The 26365-nt window shown below is 39.4% G+C and overlaps 2 protein-coding genes across 2 annotated transcripts in view; one reads left to right on the top strand and one right to left on the bottom strand.

Annotated features, from left to right (window-relative positions):
• COL4A5 (collagen type IV alpha 5 chain) overlaps positions 1–26365 on the top strand; it is a 108554-nt gene that overhangs the window by 7276 nt on the left and 74913 nt on the right. The window contains exon 2 of the mRNA XM_072123987.1: positions 20619–20672. Within this exon, the coding sequence (XP_071980088.1) occupies positions 20619–20672 (54 nt within the window). The remainder of the gene's footprint in view (positions 1–20618; positions 20673–26365) is intronic.
• COL4A6 (collagen type IV alpha 6 chain) overlaps positions 1–26365 on the bottom strand; it is a 188711-nt gene that overhangs the window by 141547 nt on the left and 20799 nt on the right. The gene's annotated exons all lie outside the window — the stretch shown is intronic.

The raw sequence follows: 26365 nt of genomic DNA, 5'->3' as shown, positions 1-26365 counted from the left end.
ACACACAACAGTGACAATCACATGGTACAATACTGCACTCAATGCAATACTTTTAATGGATCAGCACCCATGGTCATTATTTTCCCAGACTATGCAACAAATGATCTATTAAAAAGTAGAACAAGGCCTAGTCAGAACAGTTTTTTAACAAGTCACTTATAGACTATAGTTTATGAGTATTTGAGAAAATGGATGCCAAACTGATGCAAATTGGCCTTGATAAACAGAAGAAAACATTAAGTTTGCACAGCCAAGATTCAGCCTATGGCTACTTTAACACAAACATGTGCTACGCCCGAGAACCGGCAGAGGGGTGAGCACTACTCACCTCTACATAGAAATCCATGCCTCCCAGCTGTAAAGACAGAGCATGCTTTATCTTTTACCTGTGGTTAGTATGATACAGTGTCACACTTATCGTACCATCATAGGCTTCTATGGGGATCAATATCCCGCCGCAAACTGTGTGGATATTGGTCCTTCACACGTTGTGTGAAAGGAGCTTTAGACTGTCTTGTCTAAGTGTGCACTAATATAGTTTAATTCTTGCATATCAAGAGAGAAGCGAGGAAGCAGCACTCATCAAAAACGTCTACTTTAATCAAATACAGGTATGTAGAAGAGTGGTTAAAAGCCGGACACCAGTAAGCAGCTATGGGCCGTTTCGCTCACTCCCTGCCTTTGTCAAGCTAACCCATCATCGCTTGCTGGTGTCCAGCTTTTAACCTCTCTATTACATGGCTGTATTTGAATAAAGATGTTTTTGGCGGGTGCTGCTTTATTGTTTCTCTCTGATGTTCGTTCATTTACTTTATCCTCTAGTGGTGGCGAACCTATGGCACGGGTTCCAAAGGCGGCACTCGGAGCCCTTTCTGTGGGCACCCGGCCATCGCCCCAGCACACTAGACAGGACTCAAAGAATCTTCCTGCAGTTCCAAGCAAATTAAAAGATGCTGCTTTCAGTCATATATTAAAGCGAATTATCTTTGGAGGACCTTCTGCTGTGTACAGAGGGACACTGGAAAGAAGCTAAAATTATGCAAATTTTCCATCTTGTCCTCAGGAGGCCAATATGACCAAAAGTTGTTGAAGAACAGGGAGTAATAGGTTAGTGCTTTCATTTTTGGTTGGCACCTCACCATAAATAAGGCAGGTTTGGGGTTGCAGTTTGGGCACTCGGCCACTAAAAGGTTGGCCATCACTGCTCTATACAGAGCAGAGAACCGCCACGTTACCACCCAGCTACTTACAGTCAACCTGTTCTTTTCAGTCCTTTCTTTTCAGGACTGCCATCTTTGTTTGTTTTCTATGTTCTGCATTAGTTTAACTCTCAGAGAGCTTCAGGCCATCTGAACACAGAGATGCTTTCTCCCTTGCTGCAAACTACAGATATCTGCAAAGACAGTCTGTATGTCATCAACCATTTTTGCAGATCTACATAAATAAGAGGGCTGTTAAATTATGTCAGTAGCTTGTCCTAATTCCTTGATGTGTCACATGATTGTGTTACCCGGCTGGATTCACACCTTGATTTTGTTGTATGTTGTTGGACAGATTCCCAACATGTCCTTAAAAACCTAGGGCACAGAGGAATCCCACTGTATGCTAATACAATGGGATATGTCACTCAGTGCCCCCCCTGAAACTGGGAGGAAGAGAAAACAGTGGCAGCAGCCCAGTTAGACATTGGTAACATCGCCAGCATCGGCCCACCCTAAGACTACGTGTCTATGGCAAAAACTATGGGTCTATTGGTATGCTAAGGGATGTGAATGTAGCCTCAGACTTATCAGCTCCATTATGCGGGTTGTCTAGCAGGGATGGAATCAAAATAATAGTCAAACAATCAAAAGAAGCAATAGTTACCCCAATGATGCTTTCCATGTGTCCATCAGTCTCTACTTCCTGTTCCCTCTTGATGGACAGTAAAGGGTGCTCAGCTTCTTATTGGCGGGTGGGTGAGCGGTGGGTCACTGCTGGAGTCAGAGATTTGGGTAGGACAAGGTCATAGAGAGGTGGTGGCGGGTCAATGAGATGAGTATTGTTTCATTTATTTTTTAATTGATCCATTTAGAAAAACATAAATGACAAACCAGAATACCGGTCACTTTTCTTATACATAGCAAACTAAAGTGAATACAGCATGTCACCAATATAACTTTTATTGATCAAAATCCAAGGACTTTTTGGTCTTCAGAGTTCAGTGGACTAAGAGATTCAAAAGTAGAACTTGTCTCCTCCATCATGGATATCTATTGACTTCAATGTGCTGCCATTGCTCACACCTCTTGATGTGTTCAGGTGTTCTCATGTTATGTCTGATTCATGTGTTCACTCATTCATTCCATTACACATCAACTCATTCACCAATGCAAACACAGAATTTCTAATCCCTCTTCAAGTGCCCTCACGTTACCTTCTTTACAGCGGAGGAAAATGCAAAATATGTTTACATCACAGGAATGTTTTCACACAAATGTTTTATACCTGATGAAATAATACTTTAGTCATATTTAACAAATATTTTTTTATGCAATGCTGGCATTCACTAAAAAAAGAAATATTTTTTATTGATCACGTTAAGGCAATCAATATCAGAAAATCAGTCCTTGAATATGCCTTTAAATTTGAAGTCACCTTCTTTGCATATGCCTACTGACTGTGAGATCTAGTCCACACTGAAAACGTTTGTTTTTTATGACAACCCGATATGTATTGAAAGTGATCTTTTCAGAGATGAAACCACATATGTACAGTACAGACCAAAAGTTTGGACACACCTTCTTATTCAAAGAGATTTCTGTATTTTCATGACTATAAAAATTGTAGATTCACACTGGAGGCTTTGCACACTCTCGGCATTCTCTTGATGAGCTTCAAGAATCCTGAAATGGTCTTCCAACAATCTTGAAGGAGTTCCTAGAAATGCTTAGCACTTGTTGGCCCTTTAGCCTTCACTCCGCGGTCCAGCTCTCCCCAAGCCATCTCGATTGGGTTCAGGTCTGGTGACTGTGGAGGCCAGGTAATCTGGCATAGCACCCATCAGTCTTCTTATTGGTCACACCCTGGAGGTGTGTTTGGGGTCATTAAATGATTGTCCAACAACAAGAAAGAAAAACCAGATGGAATAGCATGCCGCTGCAAGATGCTGTGGTAACCATGTTGGTTATATATACCTTCAATTTTGAATCAATCCCTAACAGTGTCACCAGCAAAGCCCCTCCACACCATCGCACCTCCTCCAACATGCTTCCATGCTTCCTCCTGGCGTGTAGAGTCAATTCGTTCACCTTTTCTGTGTTGTATAAATACTTGGTGGTTGGAAGCAAAGATCTCAAATTTGGACTCATCAGACCAAAGCACAGATTTCCACTGGTCTTATGTCCATTCCTTGTGTTCTTTAATCCAAAGTCTTTTCTGCTTGTTTCCTGTTCTTATCAGTGGTTTTCTAGCAGCTATTTTACCATGAAGGCTGCTGCACACAGTCTCCTCTTAACAGTTGAGAAGTAGAGATGTCTGATTCTAGAACTTGGTATGGCATTGACCTGGTATCTAATCTGAGCTGCTGTTATCCTGCGATAAGGCAAGAAATCCCACTTATTAAAACTGAAAGGGCACCTGTTAAGTGAAAGCCTTTTCTGGTGACTACCTCTTGAAGCTCATCAAGAGAAGCCAAGAGTGTGCAAAGCAAAAGGTGGCTACTTTGAAGGACCAAGAATATAAGACATAGTTTCATTTGTTTCACACTGTTTTTAAGTATATAATTCCACATGTGTTAACTCATAGTTTTGATATCTTTCGTGTGAATCTACAATTTCTATAGAGAACATACATAAACATACACAAAAACTCTTTGAATGAGAAGGCGTGTACAAACTTTTGGTCTGTACTGTATAAAATATGATGTAACTGCATCTAGCATCCACTATGTTTGCAACACTGCAGCAAAGCATTCAAGTGTCATATATTATCAAGTCTGTAATGTTTGTCCACCTTAAATCCAAGAAGAGAAGAAATGGATCATTAGAAATTTGAAATTTAGACTTCAAAGTGGGGTAATTTGCTCGAAATGTACATCCAAAGCTAAATGTACATTTTTGAGACTCATTTTAAAGACTTATTTAAAGCAATAACTTACATGCCAGGTTGGTTTCTTCTACATATTTTTTATAAAGTATATGAGTTCTATGGAATAATAAACAGTATTTAGGGTATGGTTGCATTGTAGCATTGATGCAAGTATAGTATTTCTGGAAATATGGGCTTATTTCATGGTATGCCAATGCACAATGTACCCTCCTGTCTAGGTTACATCTCCTTGATCAGGATACAAAATCACTGATGCAGGGAATCATTTCCTGAAATATTAACCTGAGCCTTTTACTTCACCTCAGAGAAACGTACTGGGAAATATACAATTAACCATTTTGCTCCCCCAGGCAGTATATATCCTGATTTGGGTTACTTGAGCATGAACAGTTAAGCAGAGCACCAGTGTCTTCCAATGTTCTCTTTGATAACTGCCAAAAGTGGAGGAAAACAAGGGATTTGATGAATTGAGATCCAGGCCGAGATTCCAAATTATTCCCCAAGCTTTATGTGTAATACAACTCGGACAATCACTAGCAATCCGCAAAGGAAGTTCTGCTAAATTAGAAATGATGAATATTTCCAGGAAAATGGGAACACTTAAGCAACTAAGTTTTAGAGTGGGGCTGTTAATCCTCCTGACATAATTGTATTTTCTAAAAAATATCATCCCTTACAACTTGTTTCTTACAACTCTCTGATATAGTGTTCCTCTGCCATTCCTATTACAATGTTATAGATAAATTGGGTAGGCTACTCAATACCCCAATTAATCTTGACAGCTTCAGACTGTGTAGGGAAACGTCACCTCTCCACCGCCTGAGATTAATGGTAATAATGATTTAACTGTAATGTCAATTCTCCATTATTACCTTTTGTCACTAAAACAATAATAGCAGAAGTTTAACAAATCAGTTAAAATGACCATTGATTTTGTTGGACTTTTAGTGGCTTCCGTAAGGCCTCGTAATTTGAGGCAGAAAAAAATATTGATACAGCTTCTTCTGTAAAATTTCTTCTACAAATTTCTATTAAAGTAATGGAAGCACTAACTGGAGTGATGTAAACAGACCCTAACGGAAGCAATTGAAAGTCTTTTGAAATCAATGGACATTTGAATGGATCTGTTAGTCTTCTGTTATTAAAAAGGACCTGTCAGCCCCAAAAAGATCCCCACCAAATATGCTCTCCATAAACCTCTCCCCAGCCCCTTTCTATATATCCCATTTTTTAAAAAAATTTATGTTGGGAAACGTTGTAATAGATCCGGCCTCTTACCAAATAAGAGGTTGCGCTGGCACTTATTCATGAGGGGGCCGTCTGACACTCCCCCACCACGCCCCTGTCAGCGGAGACCTGTGAGAATAGCTGTCAGCAGCGCATATATTACGCAATAGCTGCCCCCTCTCTCTGCGATTCGGCCGCACTGACCCCACCCGCGCCGTGCTTATTCACAGCACTGGCCGAATGTTAAATATATTCGGCTGAAGCTGATAATAAGCGCGGCATGACCAGCGCACAGGATACGAGGATCCAACCTCTTATTTGGTTGGATCTATTACAACCAACTTTCCCAACATAAATTTTTATATATAGAAAGGGGCTGGGAAGAGGATTGTGGGGGGGAATATTTGTTGGGGGTCTTTTTGGGGTTGACAGGTCCTCTTTAATGGAGGATAATAAAGAAGATCTGAAAATAGGTGTGAACTGGGCCGAAGTCGGATTCTCTGTACACTTCTGACTGTTAACATTTTCTATTGGAGGGAATGAGGATTGGGCATGTTTGCCTTCAATCTGACTGATCAGTCTTTAACCAGGGATCTGCAATGCAGTTCTTGCTTAACTCTCTTTTCTCTATAAAATGAAAGCATCTATCCTTTATATCTAGTGTGCAAAAACTTCCTGTAATCACTTCAGTACATCCAAAAAGTTTAAAAATGAGTACTATATATATATTAGGGTAATTCATCCGCTATCCAAAATGTTTTGGTGCTTTGTGATTCCAAGGTTTTGGGAGGCCTCTTGGTCAGTACAGGAGAGTCAGCATCTGCACGGGCCGGTGTCATTCTATCACAGGATCCAGCAGAGGGAGTACTTGTTTATACAGCTGACCATGTGGACCCTGACACAGTGGGACATGCTCCTATGGTTGCTCAGCTGAGTTTGGGATTAAATTGAGCGTACTCTTGATTGTATTTCTTTTTCGTTACGACATAGTAGCATTTATACATATATATTTATTGTCATCAAGAGATTTCCCTGTTACTTGCCCCAGCATGAAAATCTGAACAGCGCTTTTCATTAGCACATCCATTCTCTGAAAGTGGAATCTGCTATCAGATCATCTGGAATTTTGATAATTTGTATATAATAATAGTTAATCTTAGGTATTATTGGTTAATCTTTGTAAAAATCACGGAAAGCATAAGGAATATAATATATGTGTATTAGTTACAAAATACATTCAAATAAAGAGTATGACATTATATCATACAGAGGCTTATATTATACATGTAATATTTTGCATGTGTGCATGTACATTCTCTTTTATGGGCCTAGTTTTGCCTATATTTTCTCTATATTTTAGATTACAAGGAATTTAAAGTATAGTCCAGCCATATAAAGTGGGGCTATTTTGGAGGAAAGCATGTGCTCTTTTGAAAGCGCCACCAGGTTGGATAGTCTTCTCTGTATGAGAATTAGAAATGGAATATGAACAGAATGCACAGAGAATGAATATAAAAATGAATAGATGAAGATATTCTCAATTTTTTTTCTACAAAACTATATATAAATGAGCTCAGGACTTCCTGCTCCTGTTGCATTCAGATAGGACACTATGTACATTCTGCTATGCTCCTCCTGCTATATAACATGCTGCCTGTACAAATGACACTATGTAGAATTTCTTAACTTATCCTGCACTATTAGATGTTGCATGCAGATAGGAGACTATGAACAATCTGCTCAGCTCATCCTGCTCTATTTCATGCTGCCATCAGATTGGGCACTATGTACATTCTATTCAGCTCCTTCTGCTATATAACTTACTGCTTGTAGATAGGAGACTATGAAGAATTTGCTTAACTCATCCTGCTCAATAACATGCTGCATGCAGATAGAAGGCTATGTACAATCTTCCCAGCTCCTCCTGCTTTATAACATACTGCCAGCAGAGAGGAGATTTTATACAATCTGCAGAGCTTCTCCTGCTCTATAACATGCTGCATGCAGATATGACACTATGTACAATCTGCTCAGCTCCTCCTGCTCTATAAAATTCCTGCAGATTGTACATTGTGTGCTAACTGCCCAGCTCCTTTTAGTCTATAACAAGCTGCCTGCAGACATGAGACTGTGTACAGTTTCAAGACCCTCAATAACAATATTTGAGCAATAACAAACACAAAAATATTTGTGATCAGCACATTAGGACTTATCTGGATCAAAAGTGAGTGCAGAAGGAAGTCACTTAAAAAAGTATCTATCCATGCTGGATGGGAGAGGAAGTTACAACCTTAAGTGTTTCATGGAAAAAGTGCATCTGCAAAATGTAACCAGACATGATGTATTGTTGGAATAACAGATAGACACGTTAATCAGTTGTGTAACGCTATACAGAACACATAAGCAATAGCTGAGGAATAATTATTGGCCTACAATTGGAGGCTGTAATCCCGACTGCTTGACATCACAGGTCATAAAGGAAAGCCAGCAGTTTCACTCTCCCTCTAACTTTCAAACTTGGTATTTTTTTGGAGGAATGCAGAAAGCAGGAAGGTTAGATCTCACCGCTGAGTTTTGTTGGCATGTTTGTTCATGCCTGAAAATGAACTAGCCTTGGAATGTATTACAGAATACATGTAAAAATCAAACCAGAACTCTCGTGTATTCTTAAGGAGGCTCTTCTTAATTGAAGGGGGAGGTAAAAGTACATTTGCACCAAGTCTTTAGGATGATGAGAACTTCCAGGCTTGGCATGAAGCGTATGTCATCTGAGGGCAAAAACACTCTATATTAGGAACATATTTATCATCAGTTAAGGTTTTATGATGCCTGATTGCTTATTAAGTACATGAGGCGCCACCCAAATCTCTACAGAATATAACAATTCGGTATTGCATTATTATTATAATTAGTTATTTTTTTTAACTACAAGATTCTAACATGTCAACACCATTGTATGCAATGGCTGTTACCGTGCAGACCCATAAGTGAGGATATTTACCTGAAGGGGATATATGCTGTACCTTTAAAACATGGCTTTTAACTTTGAGACTCAAAAAATATACAATGACATCCGTGTTGTGTCTCTGACAGTGGTCTATGAATATTAAAAGCATATATTAGCAAGCATATACTATTTTCTCTGGATTATCCATACACCCTGAGGGCAACTTGGATTGTTATCTCTATCAAATTCCTACAAAATATCATCAGCAAGAAAACATTTTATTAAATGAAAATCAAGTATCATAAACCATAAACCTTCCTCCTTCTAAAATCAACTTATGCAAATGAGTTTATGGTGCTACTCTAGCCCCTTTGTGATCTGACTTTTCAGGCTGTCACACTGTCTCACCCTCCCCCTGCTTTCTCAGAATTGCACACAAAGAGGTGAGGACACAGGGTGAGACAATATAACAGCCTGTAAAGCCAGATCACAGAGGGGCTAGGGTTGCCCCACAGGCTCATTACCATAGAAAGGTTCAGTGGGAGGGGATAATTGCTCTTGCACAGTGTAACAGCCTGTGAAGCTGCAGCATAATCTTAAAAGTTGATTTTAGAAGGAAGGAGGCCATGGATAACATTGATTTTGATTAATATTTCCTGTAATATTGATCCAGGGAGTTATTCTGAGTCATACTTTGGGTCGGGAAGGAATTTTTCCCAACTATGGACCACTTGGCATCAGCCCTGTAAAGTTTTTTCCCTTATTTATATAGTATATGAATATTTTGTTGTGTATAAGTATACTGCCATATATACTACTATATGCATGGATAACACGTCTTATAGAAGCAGGAAAAAAAATATCAACATAGAAAATTGGGACAACATTCCGTTCTTTAGAGCACTCCCAAAGGATCTCAGATCAGTAGTGGTCTAGCAGTCAGCTTACCCATACCTTAATGTAAGGCTATTTTCAAAAGAGTGTTTTTGTTCCCCATTAACCAGTTGTATAATGTTTAACAAATAATGGCTTTAAGGTAGTTTACGGAAACTGGCTGAGCCGGTGCATTATTCACTGGTAACATTATAAGTAACTACGACTGGTGAAACATTACAAGAAATGGGAGGGATATTTGCAGTAAGTGATCCAATCGATTCACAGGAATTTGAGGGAATTCCTAAGTTATTTAGGGGTAGTTGAAGTTGGACTATGAAATTTACAGTGTATAGTTTCTTACCACACACTTTAATTTTGCAAATTTATGTTGTACTCAGATAAAAGCTTTGGAGTAGTCACTCAGGACTTTCAGAAAATCACAAAGCTTTAGCCATGGATGTAATGTACAATTTGAAAGTCTTTCTAAGTTCCTTAAATCTTAGTTATTTTCTTTTTGTACTCTTTTTGCAAACTGTAAAATGCCATTAATTGCCATAAGCTTACTGTAAATATCGACTATGGTCTTGCATAAGGTTTGGTTGACTTCCAATTTAGAATACTGTATGTTATTTTAGAAATGTTATTTTACTATAGTTTATAATCTGTTTTATAAACTTAAGACAAGTTAATGGGGTTTTCTTATAAAGACAACCCTAGTCCCTTTGCTTTAGGGCTAAACAGATAACAGATTTCATGGACTGAACAGCAGTATGATAACATGTAATTATGATTACATTACATGGTTCCACTGTGAAGAAGTGACCTAACCTCTGTACTCGGGCCATGAAACAAGCCACTGGATGGTCTGTGATAACACAGACTGACCACAGTCTTATGAATGAGACCTTAGAAGGGAATATGGACATCATGATTTGGGCCCACTTGGAACCACCAACTATAAGCAAAAACAAAAGGCAACTTTCGAAGTGTAGTTCTCGTTTGAAAAGACTTTAGGTATCCTTAGAGACATCCTTGAATTAGACCACTAGAAAGCCATTTATCAGAATGGTTGCTCTAATACGACATGTACTCATCAGTGGACATGCCAGAAAAAATGCTTCTTGTTATAAGGTTTTCTTTTTTGATGATGGTGGGATAGTATAATCTACTATTCTATTTTATTGAGGAAAAAACATAACATGGCATCCAAAGCCTGCAAGATATGCTAAAATTGAGTTAAAGGGGTAAGCCATTATCACTGAACTTTACCAGGGTAAGTACAAGACCCTAATAGGGCCACCCATGTAGTACCATGTAGCAGGAAAGTGAAGTCCCGAGTCTGGTGATACAAACTTTACCAGGATAAGTACTATATGGGTGGCCCTATTAGGACCTTGTACTTACCATGGTAAAGTTATTGGCCAACCCCTTTAAGCTTCAATCCTGTAAAGAAGTATTGCTGTTTTGCTCAGACATGCCATTTTTTGATTAATTGAGGGGGGTACAACATCTAGAATAAAGGAACTGCAGTTAATAACTTAATGGACGAGGTCTGTTAAGTAGTTATTTTAAGCATTGTATCTAAAATGTTCAAGTATGTGTTACTATTTTGGGGATTTTTTTTATTTGGCAAGACCCTATTTACTTGTAGTTTTCATACACAGTGACTGATCTGTACATTGTAAAATTCAGTAAATCTCTTTAATTTTGTTAAAAGGAAAAACCCTGCAGTTATGCATGAAACCCCTTAGTATCTGGTAGGAGGCTTTTTACAATGTAGATGTCAGGTTCATTTTAAACTGCAATCCCTCACACACTTCAGACGCGCGTCTTGAGCCGAGCTGCAGGTGATGACAGGCGAATTTCTTAGCTGTTAAGCGCTATTTCATTTTCAGGCATCTGGGAGTTATAAAGCACATTTATTAGTATAGAAAACATGAATGAAGAAACTCCCAGCACAGTGTTTTCATAGTATGGAAGGGCCCAGTGTGAAGTGGACGGTGCAGTTAATAAATACCACATGCTGTTTGATTACATCTGGAAATGGTTTTGGAAGAAAACCCCCGAGGTTCATGGCGGGAGGCCTGGGTAACATTTAAACAAAATCCGGATATCCTGAAAACTTGAACGGCATCAGCAGCTATGCTCCTCATTGATCTTACTGATTTAGTGGGAAGTGCAGCTTGACAGCTATGAGCGGTTTTGTAAAGGATATTAAATGAAAACGTTTACATAGACACGAGTCAGGGATAATGTACTTATTCTGTCCTCATAACCCTAGTCAACCGTACCATGAGGGAAAAGTATGTGCGCGCATATACATTCAGAATGGTAGAGAATGCGATTGAGTGAGGAGAGACCTTTTTCTCATTTGTAACATTTTATATGGAGATAAAATAAGGAGATGGATAAGTAGTTTTGTTCAGTATTACTCATTATGATAGTAAGCACCACTAGGAGCAGAACATGTTTCTAGGGGATTTCTTGGGAATCTGCTAGACATCGTATTAATATTAGGCTATGTGCATACATTGCAAAAGTCAAATTCTGCAATGGATCAGCAGCAAATTTATTTGAAGCGGAAAACACTTTTACCACACTGAAAATCTGTGTGTATTATGCTACTTATACAGGCGGCCTTCCCATTTCAGTAAGTTATTGTTATTGTTTGTATTATAACAAGTTATACAGTTTTCAAAAATACTTTCTGCCTCAATTCCTCCTGGTTTTCTAGATCTCTGCTTGCTGTAATTCTATAGAAAGCTTCTATGTTTACTTCTAGTGGAACAAAATCTGACCATGGTCACACAGGTGCGCGGCTCGTTATAAAACACACCTCTGATTAACCTTTGTGCGACTGTGTGACCATGGTCAGATTTCAGTCCACAGGAAGTAGACATAGAAGCTTCCTATAGGATGACAGCAAGCAGAGATCTAGAAAAGCATGAGGAAGTGAGGCAGAAAGTATTTTGGAAAAATAGTTTCACTTTTTATCATTAAAACATTAACATTCATTTTCTGAAATTAAATTCATTTCTAAATAAAATTCCATATGTTATCTGAATTGTATACATGAAGTCTTGATTATACGTTCTCCAGCAGATACATATAATACCGCCACAAAAACTTGTGCGTACATGTTCACAATTCTCCCATGTTTCTGACAAGGCTGTCCCATCATTTGATCAACCACATCCAACAAAGTCAACTAGAGTAAATTTTTCTCCTCTGTACGCTGCCAATAGATTTTCTCCCCCTTGGTTCTTATATCATTTTGGCATTTTCCTGTCAATGAAAAGTAGCTCACCTGTGTGGAAACTTTACATGTCTTCTTTCTCATGCACATCTGATTTATGCAGGTACTGTATGTGACCCGTGCATTGCCACACAGTTGCGTGCATTGATAAACATCACAGTGATTCTATGGAAATAATTTATCAGTTTGTTGTTCCCCTTACTTACTTTGGGGCTCATACATTTTAAGATTTCCGGCAGTTTTTTGGCAGACACTTTTTTAAATTTGCTGAGGCACCATATGCTCCTTTATTTATCATTTGTTAGCGCCACAAATTAGCTTGTGTTCCAACACTCATACCAGTTTTTTGGGGTTTTTTTTTTGTCACTCAATTTCGGTATGGCTTGTGTATCCCAACACTTTTCCTGCTCTTCTAGTTTCTCCCCAAAAATTTTTGCCGCAACTTGTGTTGCACACTTAGAACCACAAAAAGTTAGTCTACCAGTCACGGGTTCCCCCGCGATCCACGTTTCAGGTGGCGGGCACACCCGTACTCTTCGGTGTGCGGGTGCCCCCGCGACCCACATCCCGGTTCGTGGGCGCACTTGTGCCTCCCCGTGGCCCCTGGCACCCTTCCATTTATTAACTGTTTGTGTTCCTGCTCCAGCAGTCGGCTGCGTGTGTCCCCGCATTTGAGGATTTAAAGGGCCAGCGCACCACTAATTTCCAAGAAACTGATTTAAGCCAGCATTCCCCACCGGATCTTCGTGCCTTGTGCCCTTCCCGTTGTGACCCCGGTTCCATTCCTGACTACGCTCCTCCGCTGCCTGCCCTGACTTCTTGCTTCGTCTCTGACCTTGAACCTCTGCTGCCTACATCGACCTATTGCCTGTCCCCGACCACGAGATTGCCTGCCGACTTTGTATCTTGACCTTGGCTGCCACCGCGGACAAGTCGCGCATGTGGAACGTCCTGGTGGTACCACGCCCCAACAAGACCAACCTGCTTTGTGGCCGGCTATGGTGAAGACCGGGTGCCACTTAGATTCCGGTCCCAGATGTCGGCTTGTTTCATTATCCGCGATGGTCCAGGGGGTTCACTGACCCCGAGCCTTGACCTGTCATTTCAGACATTTTCGGCCGTACACAAATCACAGTGAGACACAATAAAAACTCAGTCTAATACAGCACACACTTCTTGCATCAAATAAAAGAAGCTTGCGTCACAAATAATAAATTACCCCCTATGTGTCTACCTGTTACACAGCTATGTAGTGTGTCTTATTAAAAGTCCCAATGACTACATTAATTCCTATGGCCTGGACATATAATCTGATAATCGTCCGTTCATAGAAACACTCATTGGTCCACATGAAAGGCTATAAGATCAATGTGTGTTTATCGATTACATTTTTTCGCAGGGCATGAAAAATCGTTGTTTGTAGCACATCTCCCTTTGTAAAAAGGGTAAGTGCTACTTTCAATATGCAACTGTTTTAAAGCATAGTTAAAATTTTGACAAAATTGTGTAAACAAATAGTACAGATGATGAAGAAAGACGGCTGGACCTCAGAAGTCTTTCAGATACACTGCTCGCTACAGGAGAAAGGACCAAAAAAAATTAGGAACTGAAGAATATTACAAAAAAAAATAGCTAAAAAGGCTTAGTTAAGTATTAACTATAATTTGTCTCAATGTTATCAATTGTCACATGTTCCTGGCAAGAACCCGGCAGCAGAAAGAAAGTTTTAGTCTACATTCACACGAACGGATGACCAGGGAGCATATGTTCACCGTGTTGGAGAGGAGGAGGGGTAACTCCCTCCCCTCTCCATAGCAGTGCATGGCGCCGTAAAATGGGGAAAGATAAGGCATATCCTATCTTTTGCACGTGTATGGAGCGGTACATGCGGCACCATATCGCACCATGCGTCCATTGCCAGTTTATGGAAGCCGTTTTTATGTCCCCCAATGGTCTTGTGAATGCAGCCTTACTAAAGCTAGATTGAAACTGTATTTCTATATAGCATTTGATATGCATACATGGATTGTTTCTCAAAACACATCCTCCAAACATACAAAACCTACAGTTCCGCTATTTACCATTGACTTCAGCTGTAGTTATTCCAGACGTGACAATAGCTGAGCCATACAGTTGTTTATGAGGTACAGTAAAATCCAGTATTAATAGGCCAAATTGCATGGAACTAAACAATTTGATATCATGCCCACATTACTTTAGGTTAGAAAATATTTTTTATTTAATAATTGTACACACTAATGGGTGCACTTTCATAAAGTTTCTCCAGAGTCTTGTAAACTGTGGCTGTGATGTTTTACAATCCATAAAAATACAACTTACTGCCACCTAGGGGAAATTTTTACGCTTGTGAAAGATTTTATGGCTTGTCTTTCTTAGTTTTTACAGTCATATAACGGACTAAGAAATCTACACTACAAATAAGCAGAAGACCAAATGTATACCATCTGTAGATATTATATGGGATCAAATTTTGTTACATATCTGCAAGTATCACCAAGTTTTGAATAGATATGACAAGATGATGTAGGTCTAAAGGTGTAAATTATTTTTGAATTCATGCAGTTCGAGAACATTTTGCAAAATTATAAAATCAATCAAAAGTTATTTTCTAGTTTTCTAGTTAGCCGAATATATTTTCTCAATAGAATGAATAATATGCATTTGCTGTGCATATGCAGTGGACAGCAGTGCAGTAGCCTGCATTCAGAAGCTCCCTGCAGTGCTACATTGTAATGTCAGTGTGCTGTGGATGCTGCAGATGTCACTGTAGTATCTAAAAGAGATGTCAATTATATGTAATTGGTTGGAATGTACCTTGCAGAAAAATTGAGCAGCTGAGACCAATAATAATAATAGTAATGATGATATAGTACTCATTAAAGTAAAATGACAGATAAAAGGACAAAGACCATAGAAAGCTGCAGACAGTATTAGGTAACATCCCTGGGGTTCTGTGTAACCATATTTTTGTGTGTGTTATTAGTATCAGCAGGACTGTGAAAAATGAATTTATTTACAAGGATTGTAGCTGGACGTGGAGGACTGTGGTTCACTGATGCGTGAGATCTCTTTAGTGTACTGATGCTCTGAGTCACTGCTATAGAAGGATTTTGTTTAAATACTCCAGCATGTATTCAGAGGGGGAGTGCAGTGCTGTCTTCAATGACAAGATCTCACACACCAGTGCTCTGAATCAAGCTACAATCCTGGATTAGAAATGCAATTTGTAACAGTCACACAAAAGTATGATTGTAAAGTGCAAATCCCTTACAATGTCTGCAAATTTGTACGATAAAAAATTTCTCCAGAACTGACTTAAATGGCCATAGGTACTTGAGCAGTGTAGTCAATGTCGGGCACTTGTGCACCTTTAAGAGTGGCTGTAGAGGTTACAGCTTAGTTCCCTACTAGGCAGTATTAGATACAGGTGCCCACAGGTGAAGCAAGTAGACAAGTACCAGAGGGATCATTTAATTTATTTATTCTCTAACTTGTGTCCCGTATCCTACCTAAAGATTTGACTTCATTTATTTATAATGGGAGATTTTGTGAAATAGAACGTGACATATCAATATATAAATACGATATATATTATATACAGCACTCTGGACCTGCTGCTGGATACTTTCTGTTATTCCCATAACCCTGTTTTGTGAGCAGCAAAGGTCCTAATTTCACTAAATTACGAGATCATACACAAGGGACTTTGCAGTCCATTCTGTGTGAGATGACCTCTGACCTCCGTGGGTCACTAGTCACCAACTATTAGTTTCTCTCAGGAAACAGTATATGCTTATACCATTCTTTTTCTTAGTTCCTTGCAATGTTGATTTCTTAAACCCATTGTTATATGTAGAAATAGACGTCTGGAGATTAACAATATGGCTATACAACAACATTGTGTCTCTGCGGACTGTTAGCACAATGAATTTGCGTACTTAGTTTTTATAGATGAAATGGTAATAAGCTTTAGTGTGTATGTGTGGTATATGTCAGATCAGAACTAGGCACATTACAACTGTAAAAGACTTCTCTTGAATCCTGTGAAGGAGACATTGACCTACATTTGTTATTGTTTTTGTGATTTTCTTTTTTGTAATTTTAAACCAAACTTTAGGGAGTTCTAAAAAGTTGCAAAAAGTAAACAAAAATGCAAGAAAAAAATGGCATTGGAATACAAAGAGACATGGAGGAATTTATTAAAAATGTTTTGCTTTATTTTACAATACACCGTAAAAAAATGGTGGTAATGACATAGCTTTATGAAAGGGTGATGTACTCACATGTGTACTGCCAATCTTCAAAGTAAATCTACCATCAAAATCAAGCATGAAACCAGAGACACTTGCTCATAGATCCAGGTACAGTGACTATTAAAATCTTCTTATATTTGTTATCCATTGCCTCCTTCCTACTGTTAAAATTGTGCAAATTAAATTATGCTCTGGCATTACCAGAGCCCCTCCATGCTGTCGAGTCACAGGTTGTTTCACTGTGCAGTAGCACTTCCCCGTCTCCCTCCCACTGTATGTGTAGGATGGAGAAGTGCAGAGGGAGCAGGGGGAGGGAAGACAGTGTAACAGCATGTGAAGCTAAAGAATTGAGGGTTTCTTGTAATGGCCCCCAGAGTCCATCTGTCTTATTAGCATAAGTGTTAAATCTTATTTTTAGGAGGGAGGGCATGGATAGCAAATATAAGAATATTCCCAGTCATGGTGCTTGGATTGATGAAAAATGTCCCTGGCATTTTTCACCGATCGCAAGAGCTTCCATAGAAATGCATCTGTGATCCATCTAGCTCCTCCCTCGCAGCACTTGAGTTGTGTTTCAAAACGCAACACAAACACTGAGTGTGAACGCTGCCTTTATAAGTCCTGTATTTGCCCTAAGGTTAAGAAGGAAGCATTTTCCCGGCTTATCTTGCACATAAGGAAAAACATGAATTCCTGTCTCTTACGTAAATGTCGGTTTAGTTATTTTACCTAAAATCCACTATTTAAACAATTCCACTCCCTAGATATAAAAGGTGCAGTTATTTTTGTACATGTCATCCTCTTTTTTTTTTAACTTTCTAGCCTGGAGGTAATACAAAGTTCTACGCAGATAATGGGAAATAAAAGAGGTTTGGATAACTAATAAAACAACCAGCATGCACTTCAGCTTTTCATACACTGCAGTCAGCTGCACTACGTGTCAGGTAGAGCTGGAGAGATCCTCGGGCTAACTCTTGGAAAACTTTCTCCGATTCTTCAAATGAAAACTAGCAAAATGTTAAAAATGTTCTTGGGAGAGACACATTCCTGTGAGGCTTGTGATTGACTAGTATGAGAAGCATTCATGCCCTGAGGACACCTCTCACAGCGCTCATCCTTCTCCTGTGCTCATACGACTTGTCATTACATTACACAGGGCTGGCCCCAGACATGATACTGCATTCTATAAGTGTCCACGCCATCTGTGTCACTGACAAATGGCTTTGCGGGGATCACGTCAGCTTCTTGGGCTGGTTCTGTGAAAAGCTGGGTGTTTGCAATGAACTGATAATTAAGAAGGATTGTAATATTAATATTTAAGTATGTGTACAAACTACATACCCTGCAACATAATGACTTAAAAATGACCTTAAAAAGTAGAAGGAAGTGACTTAGGGTGTTTTTCCACTGCATGGGACTATATGGGTTGGATTAGTTCTAAATACAGTGGGACATAATAATTTGTATAGTGCACACAGATTCTGCGGCGCTGCATGGATCCATCCCTATCCCCATGGGGCTCACAATCTAATCAACCTACCTGTATGTTTTTGGAACCAGAGGATCCAGAGTAATCTCACTCAAACACAAAGAGAACATACAAACTCTTTGCAGATGTTGACATGGGTGGGGCTTGAACCCAGCTCTACAGGGCTGTAGTGCTATTCACTCAGCCACCGTGCTGCCCAATCAAGCATTTGTTCTTTGCCTGTTATTTTGGCATTGCAAAATCTGGTTGTGGAGTTTAGAACTGAATTAAGAATCTTCATCCTTTTTAGTGTGACATGAGCATTTAAGATGCAATACTTAGACATGTCCTGAATTTTGAACAATAAGTTGTTTACTTTAAAATAGCATCAAAACTCCATTGTAAGAAGATGCATGTTTCATCTGTAAAAATCAATCCTGCAACACAAAGTTGTTGCATTTTTAATGGGCTGTAGTAATGAAGGTTTAGTTAGGAACAGAAAAGGGAAATGTTGTGGATTCTGATACATGTAAATGGAGGTAAGGGAGCCCTCTGGTGTTCACCCATGGCTATGACAGGCGTTGATGCGCATCACATTTTCTTGGTTAGTAATTTTCTTTTTCCCACAAAGTCACAAGGACTAGTGGGAACACATTTACTTGTAAAAAGTGAAGTAAGAAAAAAAACCTTTTACATTAATGACATTCCAGAGATCATGAACTTACTCTAAGTAATTCCAGTGTCACCGGTAACAAAAGCAGCAACTTGAACTTTCGGGTTCAGAGTCAGTGTCATTGTCAGTCAATGATTCCCACATGAAACCTTTTGTACCATACAATGGTGTGATGGGAGACATAGCCCCCGTTAATGAGTACACAGTATTTGCTGAATTGGGTCCCAATGTAAACTCTGGAGGAGCCCCCAACTATGCAGCCATCTATCTATGGCTAGGGGTACACAGTCCATGCAAACTGGATGGGATTTTACTACATTTCATCCACAGATTTCTGAAAAACGAAAAGGAAAATTTGGCCTGTTGTACTGATTTAAATCTGCAAATATCATTTTTATGCTGCAGATTTCCATTACATTTCTCATATTTTTGTACTGCAAATACAAATATCTGCAGGAACTCTTCAGCATATCAGTGCTTTGTGCAGTGGACATATTCAGCAGGTTTCTGCCTTGAATTTGACCTGCGATTCTTACTGCTTCAATTTCATACCCTAAATCCACAGCAATAATTGACATTTTGAAGACTCTAAACCTACAATAAAAATCTGTTTCCACTCTGGGTTCTTTTTTTTTTTTTTGCATGCACATATTGTAGCGCTGAAACAACCCACATGAAATTGATGGAACTGATGTCACATACAGAAAAATTGGCAATTAATCTGTGTTGTTTGAATAGATGATAAAAATCAGATTAGAGAAGGGTCAACACCCAGAAATTGTAGCAATCTGCAAACTTACCAGTGTACAAGGCCATCTACACTGTACCCATGGCCCACATTCACATGTGGCATTTGAGTTGCCTTTTACTAAACACAATGGAAATGCAATGTGGACGTCAACATGTAACGGCCCTTGGAGGCTGTGCAAAGCATTTAAAAACACAATTCAAACGCCTTATGTGTACTCCGCCATACACTATAGAGTTTTAGCTTTTCAAATGAGGAATTGAGTAACTCCCCTAGTCATTCCCAACTTGTCCTCATGTGCATCATGTATCAATATAATGCACAAAGTTCAATCCCCGCTCCGATCGGCAGATTAGAAGCCCTTGCATAAAATTTCAATGTAATGCAATGACTTCCGTCCACTGCAAGGTTTGCAGTCCATGGGGCCGACATATGGGCCGTGTCTCTCTGATACTATTTCTTATTGCAATAATAAATTACTAACTGATTATATTTCTTATTGTAATCATATATTACTTCTGCATGTAGTCTAATCTATAGACCGATAGCCTCCTGGCCTAGAACCGATGTGAAATTTCATTCGTGCTTGTTCACCAGTGGGTCGCCAGGATCTGCTGACAAGCCTCTTCCCTTGGCTCCATTGTAACGTCTTGTTCACAGATTAGCACGGCTGCTGAGCAAGCATTTCTGCCGGCTTTGAAGATTATAGTACTGATCAATTCTCCCATGTAGTTGGATACAGCTCTAAACATGCCACCAACATAATTTACTAACTGTATGAGTTTCCTTGCTGCATGAGGCCACCTAATACAGGTGCAAAGTTACAAAGCAAAGTACAAGTTCTAGTGTAATCGTTGCCTCCCCCTATGTATGAATAATATATTGTAATGATATAGCCCTGTAGTCATCCTGAGCACATTGTTCTGTTACTTACAAGACAATTCAATGTTACTATATTGTTGTTTTTGTTATCTTTATTAATATTCATTTATTAATATAAAGAAGATTTAGTATAAAGACAATGCAAAAAATCTAATCTAAATTGTTTATTTTTTTATAGGCTTGCCAGGGTTGTTCATCAAAATGTGACTGCAGTGGTGTGAAGGGGGACAAGGTAAATATTATCCAGCCATTTTTATGCACATACACTTTATATAGTATTATAACACCTGTGGGGGGGGGGGGGGGGGGCAGTTTAATGTTACATGGGATTCACTTCTGGTAGTATTTTCAGTAATCACCTTCCATGGAGAACTGAAGGCATTACTGAAGTTCACTACTTAAAAGGCATTATATATGACAGCATGAAAGAGGGTGAAGATAACCTGTTAAAAAATTGCATAAACACACATTGAGATTTTGCCATTATACCTTTGGCACACTGCATGCAATTGAGGTTAGTGGCACATGCATATGACTTTGCCAGTAATGATCAAATCTGCTTTATGAATGTTTAATCATAGCTCCCCCTCAGGCTAGTAACAATTCAGAAGGATAAAAAAGACAACACATGTACAATCAAAAGACACTTACTCATGTCAGTGTTACCTTAATAAAAAAATGCTTCTGAGGAGCCAAACAAAGCCATGGAATTGTTAGGAGACTTCAAAGGTGCTGAGGAGTAGAGACTCAAACTATGGCCAATTACTCTGAATGAAAATCTCATCTGCCAGCTGGAGCGTGGGGGCACAGCTGTTTCGTTTAAACTTGTCATATTTTATGCCTCCAACCTATTAGAATTTATAAATCTCAAATATCAATCATGGATAAAAATATATACACATATATATATATAATATACCATTGTGCTCAGGAGTTTACATACCCCTGCAGAGTTTTGGCTTTCTTGGGATTTTCTCAAAGAATATGAACTTTTTTCCATTCATGCTTAGTGGTTGGGTGAAGTCATTTAGTGTCAAACTACTGTGTTTTTGCTTTTTAAGTCATAATAACTATCAAAACCACCCAAATCACCTTGAAAAAAAAGCCTTGAAAGTCAAAATTCTGCTTCTGTACGTAAACTTTTGAGCATAAGTGTATATTATATAAGATAAAGGAAATCTACCACCAGGATGAAGGATTGTAAACCAAGCACACTGACATGATGGTGTGTCAGGAACCACTATTCTTTTAGCTTCTTATTTCCTTGTTTTACAAAAAAAAGCTTTAAAAATGATGCAAATGAGCCCGAGGGACTCCAAGCTCCTCACGCTCATTAGCATAATTTAAAATCTTTTTTTTGTTAAAACAAGGGCATAAGAAGCTAAAAGAAGGTCAGAGGGAGCACAAACCAGCATGTAAGTGCGCTTGGTTTACCCTTAAAAGGTAGTACAATTTCAGCAAATAAATGTTATTGTTAGAATTATGAAAAGTTAGACAATTTTCCTATATACTTTCTGTATCAATTCCTCACTGTTTTCCGGACCTCTGCTTGTTGTCATTCTATAGGAAGCTTGATTGTTTATTTCCAGTGGACATAAATCTGACTATGGTGATGTGATGTAACACAGTTGCACGACTCGTTATAACACACACTTATGATTACTGTCTATGACACTAACGAGCCGTGCACCTGTGTGACCATGGTCAGATTTCTATCCACTGGAAGTAAACATAGAAGCTTTCTATAAAATAACAGCAAGCAGAGATCTAGAAAACCATGAGGAATTGATACAGAAAGTATATTGGAAAATGGTATTATTTTTATAATACAATCAATAACATTAATTTGCTGAAATGAGAAAACCCCTTTAATCATAATGGTAGATTTCCTTTAGCAAAATAGCACCTCTAGACCAAAAAATATTCACTGTTGAATATCTAAGATGCCGATCTTGTTTTAAAAAAAGTTTCTTGTATTTAGATTTCCATAGATCTGTACCGAAAGTTCTATATTACACAAATAAATATTTTAATAACATACTGATGTTCAATATATATTATATATATACACAGTGAGATTAGAGAGATTTATATATGTGTGTGTGCTTGTGTCTGCACACAGTGGGTGACACTGAGTGACATAAATATTTGTGATGTAGGCAACAACCCATAAAATCCACACTGGCAAAGAAATCAACCCATAGATCTCATTAAATGAAGTCATAGGATAGTGAGAGGGGAAAATATGTAACACACTCACTGAAAAGTGTTAAATACTTTGTACAGAAGTGTTTCTTAGTCTTGACAACTTCAAGATGCTTCAGTGAAAGCTGCTAGAATGTCTCCACCAGTCACCAGACATGAATTCAATAGTAAATATATGGTAAGAACTAAATCTCAGAGTTCATAGATGGGACCCACCGAACCCTCAAGATTTGAATAGTGTTTGTGATCAAGATGACACCTGAGCAATTAATGATACTAAGTAATTTCTCCATACAGGAGGCCTCTTGAAGCTGTCATCCCCAACAAAGGCTTTTGTACAAAGTATTACCGTATGTACTCGAGGCTAAGCCGAGTTTTTCAGCACAATTTTTGTGCTGAAAATTCCCCACTCGGTTTATACTCGGGTATATAAACAAACAAACTGAGTACTCTCCATTCCTATGGCCCGGGCAGCGCCCTTCTTTCTTTATGCCGGCGCCAGGTTCGTGACAGCTCCATGAGCAGCGCCTCGGCCAGTGCACTCTGTGATGTAAGCAGCGACATGATAGAAGATAGAAGAGGAGCTGCCTGGGGGGAGGCTTGCTATATACTAGAGCAGCTGGCAGGTTATGTACTACAGGGGGCTGGCAGGCTATATACTACAGGGGGCTGGCAGGCTATATACTAGAGCGGCTAGCAGGTTATGTACTACAGGGGGCTGGCAGGTTATATACTACAGGGGGGCAGGCTGGCTATATACTACAGGGGACTGGCAGGCTATATACTACAGGGGGCTGGCAGACTATATATTGCAGGGGGCTGGCAGACTATATATTGCAGGGGGCTGTCAGGCTAAATAATAGAGGGGGCTGGCAGACTATATACTACAGGGGGGCAGGCTGGCTATATACTATAGGGGCTGGCAGGCTATTTATTACAGGGGGCTTGCAGGCTATATACTAGGGGGGCTGGCAGGCTATATAAACTACACAGGGCAGGCAGGCTATATACTACAGGGGGCTGGCAGACTATACACTACAGAGGGCTGGCGAGCTATATACTGGGGATGCTGTGACCAATGCATTTCCCACCCTCGGCTTATACTTGAGTCAATAGGTTTTCCAAGTTTTTGGTGGTAAAATTAGGTACCTCGGCTTATACTCGGGTCGGCTTATACTCGAGTATATACGGGGGTAGATAAAATTCTGTAGGTGTGTTCAACACTTTTATCTGTGCTAGTTCTCATTATTACACATAACTTGATTTATAAACATCTCAAACTTTATTTCTTTGGCAGTGTGGATTGGATGTGTGTAACCAACAAATTTCATTTGAATAGCACCTTTAGAAATATATTTACTAATAAAATTGGTGACATGTTCAATACCTTCTGTACATAAGCAGTCATGAAAAAAGAAAAAAGGAGAACTGGCGGTGTTTATTTTTTTCTTTTCTGTGCCTCATGCACCTGAATTCATGAACTGTCGACACTATAATATTGGTGTTTTCCGACACTCTTGACTGCAAAATTTTGCAGCGACTTTTTGCTAATCTCAAGCATAGGTTTGTACTACACACAACAGATTTCACCCTGGGCAAGCAATGTGTAAAAAGGTAGGTATACCCCATTCCATTAGAATTAAGGACAACAACAACAACGTGTTAGCTGTAATGAAATACCTTTGATTTTTAAAGAAAATTCTTTAGCATTGATCATAAAGAAGCAATTATTGCTGTCCATCAGTCTAGGAAAGGTTAGAAGGCAATTTTCAACAATTAATTTTTCAGTGAAAAATAATATTTATAACTGGAAAACACCAAAACAGTCTTTCCAGGGGATGGATGTGCAAATTCATCCTGAGGCTTTGCAACACTCAAGAGATTTTTTAAAAGAACCAAGATCTTCATCTTTAGGCCTCAGTTAGCATGTTAAATGCTCAAGTTCATGACAGTACAGTTAGGAGAAGATTGAACAAATTTTGCCTGCTTGGAAGAATTGCCAGGAAAAAAGCCTCTTTTTTTCTAAAAGCACATGGCTCGCTGAATTAATGGGAACGTCTGAACATTTTCTGTCTTTTTTTGTCTATCTTCAGATCCTGTGCCGGCCCCTTCTCTTGTGTTGCGTCAAAGGAAGCAGGGATAATATCCCAGCTTCATTTCTTTTTGTGACGTTCTAAATGCAAGACAGAAACATGCACCTTTTCAGACACAATCCACTGCTGTGCTATTTTTTAGGCACAAGCACTGCCGTTTGACTTTTTCGGCACACTGTACTCCCATTCCGTTTTTCTCTCTAACATGTTGCTCTAAAAAGTTGCAGGGCAGAGGCTTGTGACTGAAAAGTCACAGCTTGGTGAAGTGCTTCCAAAAAGGTGCATATTGTACCTAAAAAATTTAAATAGCCGGCAAACCAGACAGAAAAGTGATATATCCCCTCCCCATTATTTGGATAGACAAAATCAGCTGTCTAGCACAGTGGTGGAGGGCAATGGTATATGCTTGTTTTCCCGTACCTACCCTAAACAGCTAAAACTTTAACATCAAGTGTAAAACACTTACATAATCAAGGTACTATGGCCAACACCAACCAAGACCTCAACCCAATTGATTTTAGGAAAGCCATAAAAGTGTGGCCACAATCCTTAATGAACTGAAAGTAATTACTTGTAAAGGGCCTTTTTGGGACCTTAAACCAACTACTGATCTCTATGGACATGTTGTTTAGGGTCCCAAATTGACCTGAATATTGGTTTTGGGTGGCTTGAATGAAAACAAAAAACATTTATACTCCCCTAGATGTAAGTTTGATGAGGCACATCAGACTCACATCTTCAGATACTGCGCCGGCCCCTTCTCTTGTTGCGGCAAGGGACGCAGGGATAATATCCCAGATTCATTGTGCATGAGACCTACAGCACTTGTGCAGTGAACCCAGCATGCATTACGCCGGCTTCACTAGCTGCAAAGCGCTGGTGCCGGAAGCTATGGACCATGTTGAAGTAAAAATATACACATTTTTATTTTATTTTACATTTTAATGTGATCTTGTTGGGAGTGGTTTAGGACGCTGTAAAGGTGGTTTTACAAGACATTGTAGATTTATGGGATGTGAGTTTTTAACACAATGGGGGTCATTTACTAAGGGCCCGATTTGCGTTTTCCCAACGTGTTGCCCGAATATTCCGTTTTGCGGCGATTTTCCCTGAATTGCCCCAGGATTTTGGCGCACTCGATCAAATTGTGTCGCATCGGCGCCGGCGTGCATGCAACGGAAATCGGGGGCATGGCCGAACGAAAACCTGACGGATTCGGAAAAACCGCTGCATTTAAAAAAAAAAAAAGTGTTGCTGGACCTTCACCAGGAATAGGCCGGTGAACTCCAGTGCATTCCGGCAGACCTCGGCGGACTTCAGCGCAGCAGCGACACCTGATGGACTTCGGAGGAACTGCCTTAGTGAATCCTGGCCAGACCCGAATCCACCGCAGAGAACAAGCCGCTGGATCCCGAAGGGACTGGGTAAGTAAATCTGCCCCAATGTGAGGAGATTTATCATAAATCAGCTATGCTTTGACTTCCCAACAGCTGTTTATAAAATTCAAGCTCAGCTCTGATTGGTTTCCATGGGCAAATAGAACAAATCTCCCCCAATGATTGTGTTAAATAACATTGATCTAGTGGAATCTGCTGTGTGATGTATTTATCTTGTCTAAAGACTTTCT

This window comes from Engystomops pustulosus, chromosome 9 (genome assembly GCF_040894005.1).
Source record: "Engystomops pustulosus chromosome 9, aEngPut4.maternal, whole genome shotgun sequence".
Lineage (NCBI taxonomy): Eukaryota > Metazoa > Chordata > Amphibia > Anura > Leptodactylidae > Engystomops > Engystomops pustulosus.
Note: the sequence above shows the minus strand (reverse complement) of the source record. Positions and strands in the feature narration are given on the sequence as shown.